Raw genomic sequence first — 24136 nt, 5'->3', positions numbered from 1 at the left:
AGAATATACTGCCTCGTCAAATAAGCTTTTGTTTAGCAATTTCTATATATAAAATAGCCTACTATTTTTGTCAAGTCATCAACTAAGATGTTAGCTGTTCCAATGTTGGCTATATTCAAAGTAATGAATACATAGATAAAATGTAGGCCTATAATCCTTTTTTTTTTTTTTTTTTTTTTTTTTTTTACAAAGAAAGAGTACACTTGAAATATTGTTGAAATTGTAATTATTGTTGTAATTTTAACCTTTTTAATAAAATAGCAAAACATATGTACAAGATAGATGTAAGCAAAATCTTAAATGGTCAATATAAGTCTTCTTCTAAATATCCTTTGTCCTTGCATTGTGGCTCAGCCAGTTTCACACCCGTGTGAATGGCTAATTATGCAGAGTGGGTGGGACATTTAATTTCAGGTGTAAACCACTCCTCGCATATTGCCTTTCCAAGCAAAACCTGTTTTACATCAATTTAAATCAATGTATGGTTTTATGTGAACAATAAAGCAAGACTATTTTCACATAATTTTGAAGAAAAAATTCTAGGCGAGGACATCCATTAGTTTTTTAGTTTTTAGTTTTTTCAATATCCATGCATAAATATTATTCTCTCAAAAATGAAAACATGTACATACATGTGGCTCACATATTATTGTAGCCCTGTTTGTGCTTTATAGAGTGAATTTACACCTTTGCCATTAATATGTTTATAAGCAACTGAAAAAGGCACAAATGTCAGGGCATGTCAGAACATCTCAAGGGCCCCAAAAACAGCCCAGACTCCAGAGGGTTAAAGTATGTAGTCTTTTTGTGAAGAAAATGTTTTTAGTTTTGAATCTGTAGCAAAAAGTAGGTAAGCTTTGGGACAGACTACTTCGTCATCTTTATCGGACGGATCTGTCGCGTGCATCCTGTCACATAAACTGCCCTTTCAATCATCTTGTCACAGTTAAAATCCTCTATTAAATCTAATTTAATTTCCTACCGTTTCGGAGAGAAATGTAGTAGCACGTTCATCTGCCAGTGGGTCTTTCATGGAGACTGTCCTAATGTGTTTGCAATTTGAATAATAATGCATAAAAGTTGCGCTTCACCAACAGACGTCGCTCAAATTCCTCTGGGCGCAATTGGATAGACCGAAAAAACAATCAGAGCGATCGTCATTGTGTAAACCCCGCCTCAACGTTTCTGATTGGTGCCGTGATTTCGCCGGATTAGAAATGGGCTTGAATGAGCTCTTTGCCAGACTACTTTCAGAGCAAATCTAAATTTGCCGGAAGTTGTCTGGGTTTTCCCAGGCTAGAAGACTTTAAGACTGATTGTTTTTTTTTTAAGCACAAACATCACACATTTATGTTTGTGCTTAAAAAATTTGCTTACAACATAAAACATTTTTTATATATATATATTTATGAGATATTTTGGGGGAAAAAATGTTTTGTAGTAAAAGAATCAACCTCAAGCTCCATTGTTTGCAGTGTTGTGGGAAAGTAGATAGTATGTTTTAACATTTTGAATATATTACTTTTATCGTTTAGTTTTTAATTATATCATTTAGGGGTTGCACAGACTAGTAAGCTTTAATACTCTGCCATGAGGCTTTAAAGGAGAACTCCGGTCAATTTTAACATTGAGCTCATTTTTTTGTACATTTGGAGTGCTGTCAATACAGAGAACAACGACAAAAATCGGTGTTGCCTACACCGAGTTATTCTATTTTTAAAATTTGCACCCTGTTGACTTCAATGGGGCAAGTACTAAACCTGCTTTTAGCCTCTTAACATCCTTGATGTGTCTTTACAAGTGCACAGCCAATGTGAGTGATTACATTAGAGTTAACACGGGTGAATCTGACTGCAGTAGATGTGAAAAATATGAATAAAAATGATGTTATTTAAGCCAGCGCACATACCTGTGTTTACATCCTGTTTTCGGGTGAAGTCCAAAGTAGTCGATTGCCGAGTTCACGCGCATAGGTTTAGTTACCTATGATCACGCGCGTGAACTCGGCAATCGACTACTTTGGACATTTTCTGTGCACTTGTAATGACACATCAAGGATGTTAAGAGGCTAAAAGCAGGTTTAGTACTTGCCCCATTGAAGTCAACAGGGTGCAAATTTTAAAAAGAGGATAACACGGTGTAGGCAACACCGATTTTTGTCGTTGTTCTCTGTATTGACAGCACTCCAAATGTACAAAAAATGAGCTCAATGTTAATTGACCGGAGTTCTCCTTTAAGCTTGACGTCGACTAGTCGCTGATCATGGCTTATAGAGGGCGCAATAGGATAAGAAATCTATGAAGTCCACTTTTACGCTCCGTTTCCAACAGTTAAAATTGCATATAAATGCATAATCTGAGAGCACTCCACAAGATATGTTTGATTATACCATCTGGATGCTCAAAATTTATCGGTGAATGCATGTTTTAAACAGCTTATTGTACATGTAAGTTAATCGCCGTTCTAAACTAATGCATGCTGCATTGAAACGCACACACATTGCACGCACACAGAAACATTCAGTACGCAGAAATGTTGTCAACACGGTTCTGTGATTTATCAGAAATAAAATAGCTTAAAAACTGAAAAGTTCTTGCATATATGTTTTAGTAACTAAATAGTTAGTCAACTTAATAGAGAGACGCTGCCAGGTGCAATTCACACACAATTGCTCTCTCATTACTAATGTATTCATATGAATCTAATCTTTGCTGTACTAGTTTATCTATATCTAATTTAGAACGAGCAGAAATCTGTGAGAAATATCACCCAAAGTAGCAAAAATAATGACCCAAAGACAAAATAACTCATGAAAATAAGAAATGAAAATAAGCTGTTATGTAGGAGTGCTGTGTCATATGTCATAGCCGCGCACAAGAAAATCTGCGTTCGAGTCTCAGCTCGAGGTTCAGGCTTATTTGTACAAAAATTGACGTCATCAGCGACTGGTCGACTCAACTTTAGTCACAAATGTCGAAAATCTGAAGTAGTTCAACTCCTAATTTGCTATCTCTTTAAGGTCTGTAATAATTTTACATGTTTACAGCCTAGTGTCACTGGGTTTTAGCCACAACATTATGCAAAGATGCGGATGTTCTTTAAGTAATGAAATGTATTAATCATAATAAACAATTTCTCTGTGCGTAATATAGTTCATTAGCCTAAGCGTAAGCTGTTTACAGGCCACCATGGCAACATGGCACATTAATATAGAATTCAATTGATGTGGCTTCACGTCAGAACTACACATTATATATGCAGTGTTCCCGGCGTGATGAGTTATGTACTGGTAAACGCTGACATTACCTCCCTGCTCTTTAGTTAACAAGCTCTTCAGCTCATCTCTAACCTTTAAGCCACGTTCAGCAAACACTCCATCCCTGGCTTGTTTAATTCATAATTATGTAGTGATTGGAGCTTGTTAATGAGAACAAGCAAACTGACATTAAGAGGGAAGGGGCAGGAAATGTCTTCAGGGTGCAGTTGCCTTCAATTTGAGAAGAATATACACAGGCAATGGATGTTGTTAACAGGTTTGTTAAGAGAAATAATGGGGGAGGTTTCTAATTGACATTAGTCACAGCAGAAAACAACTGGCCAAACCATTATGAGAAGTTATTTTATGGATGGATGGATGGATGGATGGATGGATGGATGGATGGATGAATGATTTAGATAAGTTGAGAGAACTAATGATAGATAGATAGATAGATAGATAGATAGATAGATAGATAGATAGATAGATAGATAGATAGATAGATAGATAGATAGATAGATAGATAGATAGATAGATAGATAGATAGATAGATAGATCGTTTTTCTCTATTAATTGCATTTGAAACATGCTGTGGTTTCATATTATTGCGTGAGTTTATTAGTTATGGTTGGAAAAATTTTCAAGAGAGCTTTAAAAACATATTTAGCAATTGGTGTTTTTGGATCAAACTAATGATGTCATGTGCTAAAACTTTTGAGTGCACACACATGATGGAGCAGCTGCGCCCCGATTCTAAACGGCAAAAACTTGATGAAAAGCCCATTATAGTCCATTAGCAAAATCACCTGTGCTAAATATCTATGACTGCAATCTGTTAGCACTCCTCCATGAGCTGTAATTTGTCCCCCTCATTTTCATCACCTCGAATCAGCCTCTTGTGGGATTCTTCAGAACTTTTAAAGAGACTGCCGTGAAAGCCACTCTAGTGAGCAGCAGGTCAGGAGCTGATTTCATTTGTGAAATGGTGATTTGTTCTATTGATAGATATCTATCTATCTATCTGAATCCATATCTATCTATCTATCTATCTATCTATCTATCTATCTATCTATCTATCTATCTATCTATCTATCTATCTATCTATCTATCTATCTATCTATCTATCTATCTATCTCTGTCTCTGTCTGTCTGTCTGTCTGTCTGTCTGTCTGTCTGTCTGTCGTTTGTGCCAATTGTCAATTATGTGAATTTATTTGAATTTCAATTTAACCCTGAAGCCATCCTTGGTGTATATGACATTCTTCTTTCAGACAAATACAATCGGAGTTATATTAAAAAATGTCTTTTCTCCTCCAAGCTTTATATTTGGAGTGAATGCCTGGAGAAAATTTGAAGCCCATAAAAGTGCATCCATCCATTATAAAAGTGATCCATATGGCTCCAGGGGGTTAATAAAGGCCTTCTGAAGTGAAATCATGCATTTGTAAAGGAAAATACCAATATTTAAAACTTTATAAACTATAAATGTTGGAGGATTTCTACTGTATATAATAGAAGAGGAGCTTCAGTTTGTTGCACATCCCTATTTGTTTAAACCGTGAGAGGCGTCTAAGCTTACGAAACTCCTACGTCATGCGTCACGGGTTACTCTTGTGGCGCAAGTCGACTTGCATAGTATGTGTACGGTCGTCTTGCGGAAGCTAATTATTTTAGATTATAAAGTTATAAATATAGGTATTTTTAATACAAAAACCCATGGCTTCGCTTCACAAGGCCTTTATTAACCCACTGGAGCTGTGTGGAGTATTTTTATCATGGATGGATGCACTTTTATGGGCTTCAAATTTTCTCCAGACATTCACTGCCATTATAAAGCTTGGAAGAGCCAGGACATTTTTTTAAATAACTCCGATTGAATTCGCCTGAAAGAAGAATGTCATATACACCTGGCTTGAGGGTGAGTAAATCGTGGGATAATTTTCATTTTTGGGTAAGCTGTCCCTTTAAAATTCAAATTTAAATTCTGCATCATGTTTGCTACCTCAATTCAAATTATATTTCAATTCAAGTTATAATTTATTATAGATTAGACAGACTGCTTTTGACATGCTAAATATCAGGGAAGTAGACATACTCCAAAGTGGGGACTGTCTGCATAAGATTTTATGTGGTTCTGAGCCACGTATCACACATATAACATTTTCGCAAAGAATAACGACAGCTGAAACCATTTTCAGTGACTGAGCTGTGTGTTTTCTCATTAAACACACCCAACCCGAGTTTCGTATCATCAGAGTCGCTTTCTAATGCCCGTGGACTGTGTATTTGTTTACGGGCCAGTCGTCTGGAGTAATTTATCATTAGCTCAGCGTTGTCATCCTCCGCAGAACTACAGGTGATTCATCGTGCTCATTTTGCAGTATGAAGGCACGCTATCCTTCTCTCCCTGCAGTCGCCACCTGTGCGCCCCTCGTGCCTCCACAGGGAGTAAATCCTTCTTTACAAACACCTAATATGAAAATGAGATTTATTGTCACACTGATATGCAAACCTGTGCAGATTGATGGAGGTCTGGGGTAAAGAGTTGCATCATTGTTAAGCGTACTGCTTTTTGGCGCGGGCAGACGATGCGCTGGCCGGCTAGCCGCTCTGATTTATGGCTGCTCTGCCTGCAAATTGCTTTTACTGCCACCCTGATTATTGTTCGGTGTTAAATAGATTACAGATCGTCCCGAATATCCCAGGATGCACAACTGGGGTGGAGAAGAGCTGTTTTGCTACCAACACCTCTGTGCACCCGTCAATAAGTGATGATCATCAATCAATTAATGTGGCTTGAGTAAACAGAAACCTTGTTTCCCCTCTTCAGATTGTGCTGTTGTTTCTGAGCTGCTAATATATCTCAGGATGTGTAGTTTTCCATCAGTGCGATCAGAAGTCACGTCAGTATAAAATAGTTTCTTTGATAAATGCTCCAATCGGTTACGGGTAGAGTAGACCGTAATGACTCTTCTAGCACGACTTGACACGCAGGACTAAGGAAGATATTCATTTACCGCTTCATCAGTGTGATCTGCCGAGAGAACCGTGCTTCGTAAAACTGGAGACGGATGCAACTGCTGTGTAATAGGGTTTTTAGCCTCAGATTGCTGGATTTTAAGTTCTTCCCACCCTAATGGCCTCAATTTCTTTTCCTAGCATCTCTGGTGTGTTTGTGCACGACTGAATGCTACATTTGTAGGCAAAGTTTCAGTCGAATAGACGTTATTTATTGTTTTTAAGCTCAATAAACTGGAATCAGTGTCGGTGAAAGTCGAATGGGTTATGATATTTATGAGTCAGGGTTATTTGTGCTTTACTCTGATCCTGAATTATAACATATTGTCTTTTTTTGTTGTCATTTTTAGGGCTGCCCACAAATTCTGCCCAGCAGTGACATCCTGGTACCGGCGGGGATCGTTCGGCCAATCACGTTGCGAGCTCGAAACTTGCCTCAGCCTCAGTCTGGACAGAAGAACTATGAGTGTGTTTTTAACATCCAGGGCAAAGTCCAGCGCATTCCCGCGGTCCGTTTTAACAGCTCCTGCATCCAGTGCCAGAACACTTCGGTAAGACAACGACTCTTACACATGTGAACTGCATTTCAGTTTAGCAACACATGATGAATAGTGGCTATTAATGCAGGAAAAAAAATTCTTCATAGCAATGGCTAAATCTGAGCGTTCAAGTTTTTTTAAGCAACAGCAGAATTTCTTAAAGGAATAGTTCACATAAAAATAAAAATTGTCATTACTTGATGTTTCAAGCATTATAAATATCAATGTAATGTCATGATATGGATATTGATACTTTGCACGTGACGTCAGTTGTACTGGCTGGCGGGCAAGAACGTCATACTCTAGCAACGAAAACCAGTAAACTAACTAAACTAAAAAAAGGATCTTGCCAGGACGTTGCCAGTTTTAATATACAAAAGTTGGTGTTTTGAGGTGTACACGACATGCTAGATAGTTGTTGTGCGATGGGATGCACTAACCGCGTTTGTTGCCCGCCAGATATCACGTGACTGCAAAGTATCAATTAGATATTATTTTTTATTATTATTTGGATTTTATATTTGGATATTAGAGCCAATGACTGTTAATATCCAGGTTTCCATCCACATACACGTCACATTCAAATATGTTATGGTATTTACATTTTTCTTTTTCTTTTTACAAAGAATGTAATACTTTTATTCAGCAAGGATGCATTAAATTGATTAAAAGTGACAGTAAAGATATTTTCATTGTTACAAATGATTTCTATTTAAAATAAATGCTGTTCTTTTGAAGTTACTATTGATCAAAGAATCCTGAAAAAAAAAATAATCATGGCTTAACACTAAAACGCAATCTGTCCACTATTCCCTTGCTAGTGACAGCCATACACATCTCTAAGACGAGAGTTAAAAACATCTTCAGGAAATACAACAAAAAGGACGGATACAACCAAAACATACATTTGCGCAAATATTTCCATAAATGATCTAAAATGAGCGCTCCCCTACAGGTTTTCGCTTTCTTTAAGGACACGCCTACTCAGCTAAAACAGGAAATATAAACCAGCAAACGCCACGTAAATATTATGAAATGCATAAGAAAAGTAAGAACACAACTTCAAGAGCTCTCCATCACAGTGTTTTCAGCATTGATAATGATAAGAAATGTTTCTTGAGCTGCAAATCAGCATATTAGAATGATTTCTGAAGGATCATGTGACACTGAAGACTGGAGTAGTGATGCTGAAAATTCAGCTTTGCATTACAGGAATAAATCACATTTTAAAATATATTCAAATAGAAAACAGATCTTTTAAATTGTAATAATATTTCATAATATTGCTGTATTTATGGGAAAATAAAAGCCTTCAGCCTTAAGGTTAGCTTAAGAGACCTCTTTGAAAAACATTTAAAAAGACTTATCATCCCCAAACTTTTGAACACTAGTGTATTTTATGTGAATTTTGGCATTTTGCATAAATTCACGATGGTAACTTCAAAATGTAAATGCAATATCCAAAAATGTGCTTTTAAAAAATAATTAGCATATTTTTCCTTTTTGCAAGCCAGAACTAAACTATTTTGTTGTCTTGAACACGTGGGATAGAAATGTTTTTTTTTTAAATATATTAATTACTTGCATAAATTAAATTCACAACTTGAATGTGCAGAATAGCTAGTACCACCATATTTGTTTATCAATAAACATAGAATTAAATTTGCATCTGTTTATCACTCAAAGCTTCAGAAAACTTGTAGTCATATGGACTTATTTTAATGGTGCTTGATAGAATGTTTTGGAGCTTAGAATTCCAATGAACAGCCATTGAATGAAGATTGTTTGCTTTCTGTGGTAAGCAGAATTATTAACATCGTACGGGTTTGGAATGACACGAGTGTGAGAAATAATGACAGAATTGTTATTTTTGAGTGAACTATTCCTTTCAATGTATCCTAAATGGCAACAATGTAATTTATTAATCAGCATATTTTTCCAAGCGTAGCCTCACCCCAGATGGCATTTGAATAATTGTCATATGAACAGATGCATTGTTTTCTCTCATTATATTTTGCTTTGTGACATTATTTCCATTAAAAAAATTAGCATGAGCTTCAAATCGTCCCTTGTAGGGCAAAGAGGTGGTGATGAATTTGTCTGAAGTGTGCTGAGAAAGCCAAGGTGACTTCTCACTGAATCACTGATCATAAAAAATACGAATCTTTATCCGGGTAAATCGGCAAAGGCATCAATTTATAACGCTGGAACTGTTGTTTTCTCAATCCCAGTGAAAAATGGAGCATGTCAAGATGTTGACATTGAGAATGTCTGTCTCTCTCTCTCTCTCTCTCTCGGTCCTCCCTTTCGCTCTCATATGCAGGCGGTACAGGCCGTCTGTGACCCATCTGGTTGTCACAGTAACCTCAGGGATTCTTGTAAGATAATTAGCTAGGCGCTGGACGTGCCTCATAATTTGGCACGACAGTGTGACACGCTGAAAAGGAATGCGGTGAACCCGATTTGCCATGCTGGAGGTGGAGCGCGTGCCCTTTGACCTCTGTACCCTGACGGGGTCAAAGGTCAATCCACTAGCCCCAACTCTGCGACAAGACAATTGATGTCCCGTTGCAATTTAATAATGAGGATCACGTCTGTAGCGCGCGCCCGGTACTGGATTGATTGTCGTTCATTCCAGGAATGACACAAGCTCGGTTGGAAGGTCTCCTCGCAGGACCCCGGTGCAACTGTTGTCCTTCCATCTGTTTGGACTCATCTCCTCCTGTTCATCAGTCTCCCTGACTGTGACCCGCGCTGCTGTCTCCGACAGCGCTATGCATTTAAATTGGAATTGAAGCGTAGCGACTTGTGCAGTCTAAACAGACTATATGGAGGGCAACAGGTTTTTTATTTACTTATTGCAGATGAATATTGACATGGGGATTTCTGTGCAGATCTTTTCTTTATAAAGTCTTGCCAAACCAACAAATTCACAGAATAACATCTGTCATAACTAGGTGCGATGTGATAATTTGCCTGTACACACTGACTGCAAAACTGTTGCACACGTGATTCAAATAGATTCCTAAATTACTTTTATATATATATATATATATATATATATATATATATATATATATATATATATATATATATATATATATATATTTACATGAAAAACGTTTTGTACTGGAAAAGTTCTTTAAAGTACTAAATTAAAATACTGGAATAATCTTTTTTCCTTTATCATTTGCTTAGTTTCCTGCTGCAAACAAGTACGGTTACTCTTCCTATTTACTCACCAGTGCTCATTTTTACTCTTATTTGGCCAGTGTTTATTTTGAGCCAAGTACATTTTTACCTCTTTGTATTTGTTGTACAAGCAAATACAAACAAGTTTATAGCTCAGACATTTTTTATTATTATTTTTTTATTAATTATTTATTTAAAATTGAATTTTATTTTATTTGTTTTTCTTATTAAACATTTAAAATGAAGAACTTATATTTATTTTGTTGCTTTATTTTTATTTTTTAGAAATTTGAAATTAAGAAATAAAGAATTTGTTTGATGAATTGAGTTAATGGTTCAGACTTTTTATTTGATTTCACTTTTTAATTTTACTTAATACTTTTTTATTTAAAATGGAAATTAAAAAAATGTTGTTGTTTTTTTTTTTTAATTAAGCAATAAAGAATGTTTGAAAAAATCTAAAATTAGTGCTTAATGTTTATAAAAGTCCTGTAATTTTATTTGGAAGCATCTGTACGAACTAGAACTAGAACTATGTTATTGCAATGCATGCCATAAATATTTTTACTCATTACATTACATGTTATGCTATGCAATCGTTCGTTTTGTGCTACTTTTTCTCACTGTCAACTTGATGTGGCTGCTCTGGTATTGTTTTGTTAGTATAATATTTGTGATTCGTACTTGTGTTGCGTTATGAATGGCATAACTAGAAGCATTTGCGTTCACTTGCATTGTGTTTTTCCGGACTGCAGTGTTTCTAGATGAGTTCTGTCTCTACCTCACTGTGATGAGAAACAAAATCCTCACGCTCTCACTGTTTCTCCTCATCGGCTCCCTTCCCCCCTTGCGTTTCTTATCTCTCAGTCTCTTTGTCTCTCACCTCATTGTGCTATCTGTGTTGGTCTGGGCATGCACAGATTAATTGATAGTGTGATTACCAGTGACACAGTAAAGAAAAAGCACATCATCTCTCTCATGACATGCATCTTCCCTGAATAGCAATCGAACATCAGCGAAGACCTGATACAAATTACACAGGCTCCCAGGAGAGTGTCATCGTCCGCCCGCCCGCCACTCCCTACCTCAGCACGTGTCCTCTCTCTCATGCTTTCACACGAGACAGCGAAAATCAATCAATATGGCAGTCAAGGCGAATGGCACAGCTTAGTCTTCTGGGAGCCGGCAGCAGGTGACTTTGAGACCGTGGGGTCCATGCTAATGAAATTGTGAGTGCCTTCAGATAGGAGACGCTGAATCAATCAGTTTCATCTTCTGTTTACACATCACCTGAGAACGTGCATCAAACAGTCAGCTGGGTTTTTTTTCGTACTCTACTCAAGAAAGGTATTCATATAGCTCTATTCGTTACTGAAAGGTGAAGTAAATAGAAAAAGGATGAGGTTTTAGAGGTCATTCCATCTGTTACGTTCTCTTACTCGTACAGTTTAACTTCAATTCAACCTCATACTTGTCCTCAGTCTTCTCTGCAATCATATTTTTTAATAGTATTTCAGGTGTTTCATTCCTTTTTTGTTTTTATTTACTAATATCATAGGTGTGAATTTATTACTTGAGTCTTATATTTTCAACTACAATTTACTTTTTTTAATATTTAGCACCCAATTCTTTATTCTGAATACAATAGTCGCTTTTTATAGCTACTTTTTTTGTAGCATGTTAGTGTGGAATATTAGCAGTTACTGACATTACATAACAGTTTTTTATTGATGTTGAAAAGACCTCATAGTGTTGAAGACAAAGGCTACGGGTGTTGTATTACAGCTAGTTAATCTGCTCTTATCTTGATGTAAGTGGTCTCCCTTAGGGCACATCTCGCACTGGAATTGGAGAGGTCATTATTTTTGACAAAAATCAAGTTAACTGGTCCTGCATTCTCCCTAATTTCTCGGCTGTTTCCCGTTCCTGCCTCACCCTAGAATTCAGACAGCTGCTTTTTCAGTATCTCACAATGCTGCTATTGTGTAGCTTCCACATCACATGCATTACAATGGAGTTTACTGTACTCGGCAAGTCAAGTAGTGAGAAAGCTAATGGTTGTAATAATGAACAAAATGCTAATTGTACTAGCTAATAAATGAATCAATGATTGTGTAGTCATGGTGTGTATGGGATAGTAATAAAAGTTCAGGGCTGGTGACCGAAAGGTCCAATTCATGAGCTAGTCAACCAATGTGATTGTGTTCAGACATTTAACGGTGAATAATAGTGTACTGAAAGTTGATTGGACAAAGCTAACTGACTACTTAGTACTCACTAGTAATAATGATATCAACTAAACAGCCAAATCATCTGAAAGCAAAGCAAAGATGATATTCCAATAAGGTGTGCCTCATGGGGATGGTACTGGTCCATTTGTATTTCAAAAGATCTCATTACCAGTTATGAAAGGAACAACATGTACTCCCAGGAAAAATGTTCTGGAACTACTGTACCTTTTCAGTTGTGTAAAATGTTATAGCATGTCTCTCAAATATGACTATATCATACCACTTCTCTGTACCGTGGCACTCAAGAATCAGAAATGCACAGCTATAGCTTGAACATAGGTTGAACATCTGCTCGTACAGTACATCATCTGTCAAACAAAAGATAAATATGCTAGTCCCCGTCAGAACATAACCACCTGCTTTATGTGTGCTTTTTAATTTTAGTCATGAAAAAAAAGTCTGTACTTAGTGTGCTTTTTGCTTGGCTGAAGCTAAATCCAAAGAAATTCAAGTTTTTTTCCAAGAAGGGAGAGGTGTGCAAAATACTCCAAATGAGTCGAGGAGCGTAAGTGTTGCTAAGCGGCGCTGACCCCTTAGCGACAGGCACCGGCCGTGTTACCGGGGAAACGTACCGCCAAAGGCCTTTTTTACACAATGCCCAAGTTCTGAACCAGACTCTTGATGGAGAGGGCCCTTACAAAGAACCCCATTATCCTCGATGCAGGGTAGCGGAAGCTTTTTGAATAAAAACACTTACATGTTATTTTTGTCAGGGATTTTGAACCACCTCACCCTCATTATTCTATTATTCTCATCAAGTGCTCAATCAGCCATTAGCCGTTTTATACCGTACTACCAGAGAGAAATGTGTTTTAACGATCACCTGGGTTGTATGCGAGCAGTTTTCGCCTGGTCCAAAAAAGTTTCTTGGGTCATTTCAGTTACTTGTTATGGTGCAAACATGGGTGTCCGCTGCTTCTTCCAACCAGTCTCTGTAAACTCTAAATGCTATTAGGTTGCCGTGTGGAAGCAGGTGGGCACTATTAAAATAAATTTATCAACTAATGCGGTGATCAATCTACTGTATATGTCCCAGCTGTAATGTATCACATTAACTGCGCCCTGAGCTGATCGTGTATTAAGAGGCTCAGCTGCGCTAGAACCTCCAAATGAAGAAATCCCTCCAAGAGTGACACACCAGAAAAATGCTTTGGTTTGCCTTAGGTCAGCGCATCCGCCTCATTAATGGTGACACGCGTTGCTTGCGCATCCATGTGGCCACCTTTCCTTATCCTCATTGCTTTAGGAGAACCACTTTTGCCATTATTTGTTTCCAGTGGCTCTCGACCAGACCAAATCACATCATAGTTGGACTGACAGAGGCTGTATCTTTTATCATAACCCAGAATTCCCCTCTCCCAACCTAGGAATTAGTCCATGACGCAACATTCAGTGAAGTGAATTATATGCTGTTATTACTGGACTGTCGTTAGTAATGGGATAGCTATGATTCAGTAATTAGGTTACCGTAAAGTAATGCCTCGCACACAGCGGGCTCATTTTGCTCGTACCATTGATGCCGTTGTGTCTTTTTTCGCTGAGTCTGGCCCAATTTGTAACTTAATTAAATGTACAGGTCCTCCATCATTAAGTTATATTGATTTTCATTCTGTCACTTGAACACGACGCCATTGACAGGTCAACTGGAGCCGAGTGTATCCAGAGAGATGAGGTGTATGAAAACATCTTTTAACAATAAAATCCTATTAAAGACTAAATACTTAGTTCCACCCGAGTTCCACTTGAATTAATTGCAATCACTTAATTTCAAGGGAAGGCTGCATTTTCGAGAAGCAGCATTTTTTTCCCCCCCTGAGTCAATATCTCCAGTTATTCATCATAGCCGCTGCCATAAACGGTAGCACCGTATTAACTTAGCTCCAATAAGTGGATTATTGAGCACACCAATTTTTAAAAGTGGTCTCTTAAAAAACCCACGTGCCGCTAGCAGATATTATAGCCTTTGATTAAACATGCAAACGGGATTGAAATGTACCCCAAGGATGTGAACAAAGCTAAATCAAAAAGGTGGAAACGGCCTTTATTCCTGTGATAGCACTCGTCCTGGGTTGTGTTTTGCACATTCAGGGCTGCTGATAAATTGAGGACGGTTTTGGAGGTAATATTACCTTGCTGTCGTTTGCCAGTCATTTCCAGTGAGGCCTCTGACAGAACCAGGCCAGGCTGTCTACACATAACACACTGCGATACAGTGGGAAGACAAGCCGGAGGAAAATCAATTCACTTCTGGCAGAGATAAGCGGTATTGTATGGGCAAACACAAAGGCTTCCACCCATTTACACACGGAGGCTAATCTCCTCAAAGCTCAAATCTTTCACCAGAGGAGAGGCAATAGGCAAGAAAATCTATCACATTATTGCTCAAAATGTAAAAAAAAGAAAGAAAAAAAAAGTGTATATATATATATATATATATATATATACACATATATATATATATATATATATATATATATATATATATATATATACACATATATATATATATATATATATATATATATACACATATATATATAATATAAAAACTAAAGGTACAACTTTATTTTACAGTGTCCTTGTTACATATGTTACATGTACTTACCATAGTAATAACAGTAAATTATGCATAATTACATGCAATTAACCCTAAACCAAATCCTAATCCTACCCTAAGCCTATAGTAAGTACATGTTGTTAATTATTATTACTCTGTACTTAAATATATAATTACACTGTAACACTGTGTACACCTTAAAATAAAGTGTAACCAAACTAAATATTATGTCAATATACATAGTACATACACACACATGCATTATATATTATTTAGATTATAATATAGAAATACTCTTTTGTTTTAATAGATGCGTTTATTTTCAAAAAACACAATTAAAAAGTCTCATTATTAAAATTAAAAATCCTTCATGCATTGTTCATTAAATCATTATTGTGTAAATAGTCATTCAATTTGCCAATTTATGTAAGGATTTACACATCCGTTCTGCTTTTGTTTCATGAAAAAGTCCTATTGGATGAAATTAACTACCAACAAAGAAATTTTTATTTGTCAATTTACTGACATGTTCTATGGAAAGACACAGTTTTATATCTCTACCATTCATTTGCTTGTGAGTTTTGCACCTTTTATAAAATGCTATTAGTAAATCAGGCCTTTTTCCTTATAGCTTGACTGCATAATAGCTCAACAAATTTCAAGATAGGTTAATGATGTGGAAGTCATGACCTCTGCGACCTGTATGCCAGTATGCTGGTCGCCTGTAATTGACCCCAATTAAGATGCCCGGGACCCCAGCAGCTGTGTCTCATAGAGATGTATGTCTGCTGGGTGCCTGGCGTCAACAGGTTGAGTGAGGTTTAGTTCAGCTTTTCACCACCTTTTCCACTGCAGAGCTCGCTTGAGTTCCTCCCAGATATTTCCCCCCAGAACAGCTGCAGAAAGATTCGGGCTTTACCGCACACACCACTGAGGGCCATTTTCCACTCCTCTGGGCCTCTCAGACTGCTGGGGAACGATGTGGCACTGCTTGTTTTCTCTGTTGTGATTTATCTGGGCTGTGCGGCTGAATGAACGCTGATGTAACAGCTGACGTTTCAATCGGGCTTAATGACTGGCCGAGGCATGAGGTTTCATCGAGGCAGGGTGTTCTTTTGCTTTTTTCCAAAATAGATTTTGGTTTGGCCATAAATGGAAATAAATTCAGTACAGTTTTCACTGCTGAGGGGGAATTCAGTAAGAATGAAAAGCGTTGTTTATTTGCACGTCGGCTATGTTATTTTAGTGCTCGGTTTGCAAAATAATCATGAAAATCGGGTAAGAGTGTCCACAATTGAACAACATAAATCCATATCTTGCATATTAAGTGAATGAGATATTCACTTACAGTATTATACAGATGTATATTATACACTTAGTATACAGATATTCACTTAATATTAAGTGAATAAGATGAATACCTCATCTGTAATTGCATATTAAGTGAAGAAGTAACTGGTTTTGCACTGAAATCTACCACATGATAAACTGTTTAGTGTATTCATCCTTAATAATAAACTAATTTGGATGCATTAATGAAACACATTTCTGAGTAAATCCTTCATAAAACCCTTGGCTCAGTTTGCATAAGACAGTTCAGATACAAATGTGTTGATTTTCGCACTGAAATATACCATGTGCTGAACTATATAGTGAATTAGGCCTTTAGTTTTCTGTAGCCTTTCAAATAGCATGATTGCACATTTCTCAGGGAAAGCGAAGGTAAAAGTGCCATTGTGGTGGTTTGTAATGCTGAATCTGGAGCTTCGCTCTGGGAAGTTTACTCGTGTTCTCTTGGACTCCCCATCCTATCTCGAAGGCTCTTAAGCAAGCAGCCGCCGATCGATGAGCCTGATCAGCGATATTCTCTCAGGGTTGCGTTGGATAAGTGCTCTCAGTGTTGCTAATTAAATCCCGGACAGTAAAAACCATCGTCACCTGCTTTCTGCGCCACATGACAAGCTGCAGCCGCATGCCTGAGATCCGCCATATCACAACTTAATGAGCATTGTTTCTGCTAACTTGATTTTTACAAGCCCTGCAAATATTTATGCTGTCCCCACCACAAATAGAAAAAGTTATTTTAACAACAAATTTTTGTGTGTGGTTGTTCAATTTATTCATTTAATTTCTCTCAAACCAAAGCGCTCTCTCTCTCTCTCTCTCTCTCTCTCTCTCTCTCTCTCTCTCTCTCTCTCTCTCTCTCTCTCTCTCTCTCTCTCTCTCTCTCTCTCTCTCTCTCTCTCTCTCTCTCTCTCTCTCTCTCTCTCTCATATATATATATATATATATATATATATATATATATATATATATATATATATATATATATATATATATATATATATATAAATATAAATGTGTGTGTACGTTATTATTTAAACTATGAGTGTGTGTGTATATATATATATATATATATATAATAAACACACACATATACATACATACACATATATATATATATATTATATTATATATATATTATATATGTGTGTGTGTGTGTGTGTGTGTGTGTATATATATATGTACACAAACACACACACTTATATTTATATGTATTTATTCTGTTCTCTCTTATTTTTTTTTATGGCCTCATCAACAATGAATGAAGCGCTTGTGAAGAGAGTGAAACGATTGCGTTGTCATCATCTGCAGTCATGCTCTTCGTCAATGTGATGTTCAGAAGATGTCAGTTGTGATTGGACGTGTTTTTCCAAGAGTGCTGTGAAGTGTGTAGCAAATTATAGATCTGGATTTAAGCTAATTTCCATTGGGTCAGGAAAGATGTTATCAGGATTGATTCTGAGCAGGGCCGGTGGAGAAAGTGACCCGATAACATCATCCTCATCTGTAATTGTCTCTTGAGAACGTCAAGTAATGTCAGCGGTGATTTGGGCATATTTTTCCAGTAGTTCTGTGTAGTTTGCAAATTATTGTTTTTCTTACGTCAAGACAGATGTTATCAGTGGAAGTTGATGCAGAGGGTGGAGTATAAACCTTTTTCTCATATAGATGTTGTTTCTGTTGCTTTCCTCTCGCAGTACTGGTATGAAGGGAATGAGATGGGAGACCTGCCTGTGGATTTCTCCATCGTGTGGGATGGTGACTTTCCCATCGACAAGCCGTCATCCATGCGAGGTAAGAAATTACACACTTCACCTTAATGCCGAGTTCAGACTGCATGATTTTAGCCCCGATTTTGGCTCGCCGACAGGTTTTGAGAAATCGCCGACAAATGCCCGAAATCACAGGCAAATCGGTGCTCGTTCACGCGAGTGACAATCACGCAGTGTGAATGAGCAAAGACGCGATCTGAGAGAATCACCGACGAGTCGCCGACGCCCGTGAGATATTTGGCATGCTAAATATCTGGACCTGTCGGCGATTCAAAATCCTGCTGTGTGAAAAGTGTTCTGACTGAAAACTACATCGGCGATGACCGACAGCCAATGAGAGAGCAAGATACAGAGCAGCGGGGAGTTCGGGGAGGAGTTATAGACCACAATATCAGTATTTTAATAGATATATTTACAATTATATCAAACAGAAACAAAGCACAAACATTTGCTTGACCAGCAGCAACAGCAGCACATTGCAACATTATTCATTTACCCCAAACTCTCTTTGCAGAACACACAGTCCTTGCTCCCCTTGTCTTCCCAGCCATTTCCTCACGCATAATGTTTTTCTTTTTCTCCTTTTCGCTGCAAATCAGTGCACACACAATTTGGATCGCAAGCTTCTTGCAGGCTATCATTTTTAATAACAATTTCAAACTCGCGCGAGAACTGCGGTCTTACGCACACGGGATTTTGCGTTATTTCCTTATCACTTCTCGCGTGTGTTTGGTTGTAGTTTGCGGGCCAGACAGGAGTTGTCGGCGATTCTTCCTCCTGAAAGTCATGCAGTGTGAAACCCCCTGTCGCCAATGCATCATGCAGTGTGAACACACCAGCAACTGAATGTTACCCTGGATAGTCATGCAGTGTGAAAAGAACAGTGACCCGACTCTTTTGAAAATCGTGCAGTCTGAACTCGGCATTAGCCCCCTAGTGGCATTTCTAAAGCTAAGGAGAAGTAGTATTGAAGCTATCCTCTCTACAACTACATTCATATTTTATTGGCATTCCCAGTGTCCTCTTGATGTGGGAGGGTGTGTTACCTTTTTGTGTAAGTGGAACTTAATGCATCTTTTATTTTATTTTATCTGGATTTCACAGTCTGTTCAAACACACTTAGTCTTTCAGGTATTCTTTCAGTCGCCGCGGCATATTTTATTAATAACGGGGCTTCTGCCTGCTTCAGCCTTATATAACTGCACATTACTGCAAAGGATGGTATAGAATCCACGTCTGTCAGCTTTTAACCTGTCCGCACCTCTGTCACTTTGCATTTACTTGTAGCACTTTGAGAAATACAAATCGAAAGACCTCCAGGAGTCGATATATCTCTTGAGGAGAACTTCATCAGGTTTGCTATTACAGAGCGTTTCTGTGCTTTCAAAGGAATAGAGCCGAGAAAGGAACAGAAAGTCACAGCTCATCCGTGTATCTGCAGATATACAATCTCTCTGGTAAATTATTGGTGTTGTGAGTTTATAAATCTGTAATCATATTTTCAGTGGTCTGTCTGGCAATTCAGCCTCTACATCCACCTTCCCAGAGCCGCCTTTAAAGCCACACCGCGGAACTTTTGCGGGCGCTAGGGGCACTAGACCTGGAACTTTCACGTCTAGCGCCCCTAGAGGCCACAAGCGCCGCAGCACTGTCGCGAAAGTCTAGAAGACAGTATATCAGAGCCTATGGTCACGTGACGGCCGTAAAGCGATACGTTCTCCAGGTCACATAACCTGTTCAACGACGGTCCGTCTCCTCCAAACTTACATAGGCGGTATTTCAAGAGGGCAGCCCCGCTCGGGGCATTAATAGTGTCAAACGCTGTATATTGGGCTGAGGAATCATTTAAAATAACTCGTATGCGTCAACTCTTTAGGTCACAAAGTCCACGGTGTGGCTTTAAAGATTCCTCATTTTGCCCAAAATCCAAGGCAGCTTCACATATATTTACATTCTAGAAAATCCTAGAATGCCTTGTAACGAGCTTTTTGAAGATTTTTGTCCAAGATGGCAGACAAAATCTAGAAAAATATATGTAATATATATAATATAATGTAAAAATGTAATAAATATAATATAATTTATGTATAATATAATTAGGGCTGTCTATTTAACACATTAATTTAATGAATTAGTTGTGTAAAAAAAATGGATTGAACGCACCCGCCCCGCCCCAGATCTACGTAGGTCATCTGACATTTCTTACAGTTGATTACTGATGAATTCACTTTTTTAACGAATCAGTCAGGTGAACCAATGATTCAATGGCCAATTCATAAAGAGAGGCATTTACTTCATTCCTGAATGAATCAGCTGTTTGAACAAATCGAAAAAATGAACGATTCAAAAACGTACTCATTTAGACATTTACCACCACCTACTGGCAGGTTTAGTTTCTTAATTTGAGTATCATAATAAAAAAGAGAAATCATATTATTAAATTCATATACAAGATGTTTTGAAGAATGTTGGTAACTGAACTGTTTTGCTCTGTAAATATATCTAAATACCAATTCAGATGCAGCTTCTGAAAAAAAAAAAACATGGCCGTTTTAGCCTAAAATTTTGTGTAATAAATTCTATGTTGAATCAAATAAAATATTTCTTTTTATAATGTCTACTTTAAATCATCTTTTGGGGGTAATTTCTTGGCAGTAATTACATTCTTGGCCATGTAATTAATTGGTTACAATTTTTAATCTCTTGACAGCCCTAAATAATATAATATAATATAAAATAATAATGTCCACACAGCTGTCAGTTTATATAATGTATATTTTAGATTTAGATTTTATATTTAAAATTTGACATATATTATACATGGACATTTGTATACATTTCATATGTCATGTATGTCAAAATATATTATAATAAATATAATAATAGTATAAAATACTAAAACTATGGTGCTGTATACGTTTTTTAAAGTTATTTGTGTTTATATATTTATTATATAATTTATTCCTTGATTAGTCACATTTTCATTATAAGTATATTTTATTTACTAGTTAAAAGCATTTAATCAACAATGCTCTATTTTTGTGTTTATTAAAGTATTCTTGTTAGCTTAGCAACATGCTAACATCAGGCTCTATGTGTTTAGTGGCTCTTTTTTGTTTTGTAAATATGAGTGACTATTAACCAAGTTGCTACCTGTGAACAGCATTTCAAATCACTAACGTATGAGATCCCACGATGCTGCCGGTGTAGATAGTAACCAGCGAGTGAGCTCACTAGCGTTTGGAACAGAGCCACTGTGTATTGAACCTCACACCCACTACAGCGGAGCACCTTGGTTTTCTGCTTCCTCGAGGCTTCTGGTCAGAGTTATTAGTGTGGGTGGGCAGCACATGAATCACGGCACAGTGAAAGCAGGCGTGGGTTTTGCCTCGGCTACCTTCCCCTTACAGTTCAATTATCGATTGGCACCATACAGCTGGCACCACTCCAAACATGCCCTGCGTTTAACTGCCCAGCCGAGAGTACGGCTATATTCTCACTCTCTCTCTCTCTCTGTGTGTGTGTGTGTGTGTACGCAGCTCTCCTGTATAAGTGTGAAGCTCAGAGGGACAGCTGTGGGCTCTGTCTGAAGGCCGACAGCATGTTTGAGTGTGGCTGGTGTTTGGCTGATAAGAAGTGCCTCCTGAAGCAACACTGTCCTTCACCCGAACACAACTGGATGCATCAAGGACGGCGCAACGTACGCTGCAGCCATCCTCGTATCACAAAGGTAACACACGTCATGAAAGCCATCTTGGACCATAGATTTGTATTGTTTTCAGATGAACCCTAACGAAACATAACACTCAACATGCAATGACCTTCGCCAACCCTTTTAGTCCACAATGTGACGTTTCTGACGGAAACAGGATAGTCAATGAGGAAGATAATTATGATAGGTATGCAGTAGATGACTTCTGCCAAAAAAGGATCATGTACAATTTTTAATTACTGCAATTATTTATTTTTATTTATCTCTATTTATGTTTGTTTATTTATTCATTAATTAATTTATTTATATTTTTACCACTATAAAATATAGATTTTTACTACAAAAAATATAGAAAGATATAGATTTATCTTTATTGTTATTATAGTTAACATTTATTTATTCATTCATCTTTATTATTTGTTATTTATTTACAATTATTTTGTAGTAATTTATCTCATGTATTTACCATTTTTAGAATTAAAACTGTATTTATGTATTTCTTCATTTATTTATATTTATTGTATTTTTATATACTGTATATAAACCTTTTTTTCTCATTGGGGATCTCCTCAAAAGAGGTTTTATCAGGCTTTAGCTTTTTTATGGAGTCATTTTTAGGAATTTTGTCCCTTAACGTATGGTTAAAAACACACAAAATAAACAATTCTCCTAAATGGCAGATATCCCAGACTGCACCTTTCAGAGTGTTGACCTTTACAGTTTTTAGAATGTGTTTTATATCCTCCAATGAGAAGCTGACATCTCTGTCTCCACAGATCCGTCCACTGACGGGCCCGAAGGAGGGCGGCACACGCGTGACCATCGAAGGAGAGAATCTGGGGCTGCAGGTTCGAGAGATCACACATGTGCGTGTGGCAGGAGTTCGCTGTAACCCTGCTGGTTCTGAATACATCAGCGCTGAGAGGTGGGTTATAAGAAATACTATACACTACAAGTTCAGCTTCATACTTCTCATGTCACTATTTAAAGGTGCAGTGAGTGATTTCAGAGAAACACTTTTTAAACATTTTGATTTAAACATTTTTCAATCAAACTGTGATATTCCTCTGACCTTTTCTCTTTTGTAATGTCTCTCAGCCATCTCTCTTTCTACAGTTTTCTTCAAATCTCCCTATTGTTCACTACTTGCTCCTCCCCCGTCATGAATGGACACGCCCCCTAGTTTTGATTGGCTGCAAGTGTGCCGTGCTGCTCGGTCCGATCCACTTTCAACAGCGTTTCTCAGAAATGGCTTACTGCAGCTTTAATTTGAATGAGCTGGTTTCACGTTTATGGACAGTGTTTTGTACAGGAGTGATATCTGTGTTCTTGACCTGCAGGATTGTGTGTGATATGGAAGAATCTCTGATGTCGAGTCCCCCTGGTGGTCCGGTGGAGCTGTGTATCGGTGACTGCAGTGCCGAATATCGTACCCAGTCATCTCAGACGTACTCTTTTGTGGTACGACCTGTACTTTTTAAGACATATTGGCTGTGTCTGATGAAACTTGAAAAATATTGTCTTATAAGGCAGTGGAGGGTTGAAGGCATCAAGACAAATCCTGTATGCGCTGTTCAATGATTGGTTGACAGAATTTTTATTTTTATTTATTTATTTTGAATATTTAATGACTACAGTGCTTATTTCTTAGTTGAAATGGAATTGAAAAAATAAGTTGTGTGTTAAAGTAATAAAATTAATTAAAAAAATTACTTATTATTTATGCATTTATTTATTTATTTGTTTAGAATCATAATAATATTTAATTATTAATATGCCTATTTCTTTTCTGAAATGTAATTAGAAGTTCGGAATATGGAATCGAAAAAATGAATGTGTTTATATATACTGTATATAGCCTATATATATATATATATATATATATATATATATATATATTACTTTTTTATTTTTGTTTTATTTTATTCTGTTGTATATAAACTTTATTTATAATAAGTTTTATTCAACTTATGATTCCATTTGAGCCAAAAAATAAGCTTTGTAATTATTAAACACTCAAACTTGTTCTAGAATATTAAATGTAACATTATGGTGCATTTTAAAGCAGTTTCCAGGTGGCTTCACACACTGACTGGCCAGTGAGGCAACTGCCTTCGATTTTGGATGTAGTTATTATATTTTAATCATTCTTTTGTATCGATTCCCTTATCGCTGCTAACATTTTGTTTGTGGTGATTTACGAGCAGCTAATCAATGTCTATCCATCCTTTGAGACTCAGCCAATCCGATTTTGCACTTGAAACCGATGAATCGTTAAGATTCCCTTTTCCTACATCCTGTTAGCCAATCAAATCAACTGGTGGAGGCCATGTGATAATGTAGTTGAAGGGAAGGGGGATGTAAAGAATGACACAATTACCCCCTCCTCCCCGCAGAGGTTTAAGTGGTGCCCAGCAGGAATAGGGCATTAGTCTATTATCCCGAGCCCAGGAGC

General features: G+C 37.2%; 1 protein-coding gene across 1 annotated transcript in view; it reads left to right on the top strand.

Moving 5' to 3' along the window:
- plxna3 (plexin A3) overlaps nt 1-24136 on the top strand; it is a 171217-nt gene that overhangs the window by 119929 nt on the left and 27152 nt on the right. Inside the window, exons 10-14 of the mRNA XM_081349760.1 lie at nt 6625-6825; nt 17895-17991; nt 21509-21699; nt 22458-22606; nt 23022-23142. Coding sequence (XP_081205886.1) covers nt 6625-6825; nt 17895-17991; nt 21509-21699; nt 22458-22606; nt 23022-23142 — 759 coding nt within the window. The remainder of the gene's footprint in view (nt 1-6624; nt 6826-17894; nt 17992-21508; nt 21700-22457; nt 22607-23021; nt 23143-24136) is intronic.

Source organism: Scardinius erythrophthalmus, assembly GCF_964197995.2.
Source record: "Scardinius erythrophthalmus genome assembly, chromosome: 20".
In the NCBI taxonomy this organism is placed as follows: domain Eukaryota; kingdom Metazoa; phylum Chordata; class Actinopteri; order Cypriniformes; family Leuciscidae; genus Scardinius; species Scardinius erythrophthalmus.
Note: the sequence above shows the minus strand (reverse complement) of the source record. Positions and strands in the feature narration are given on the sequence as shown.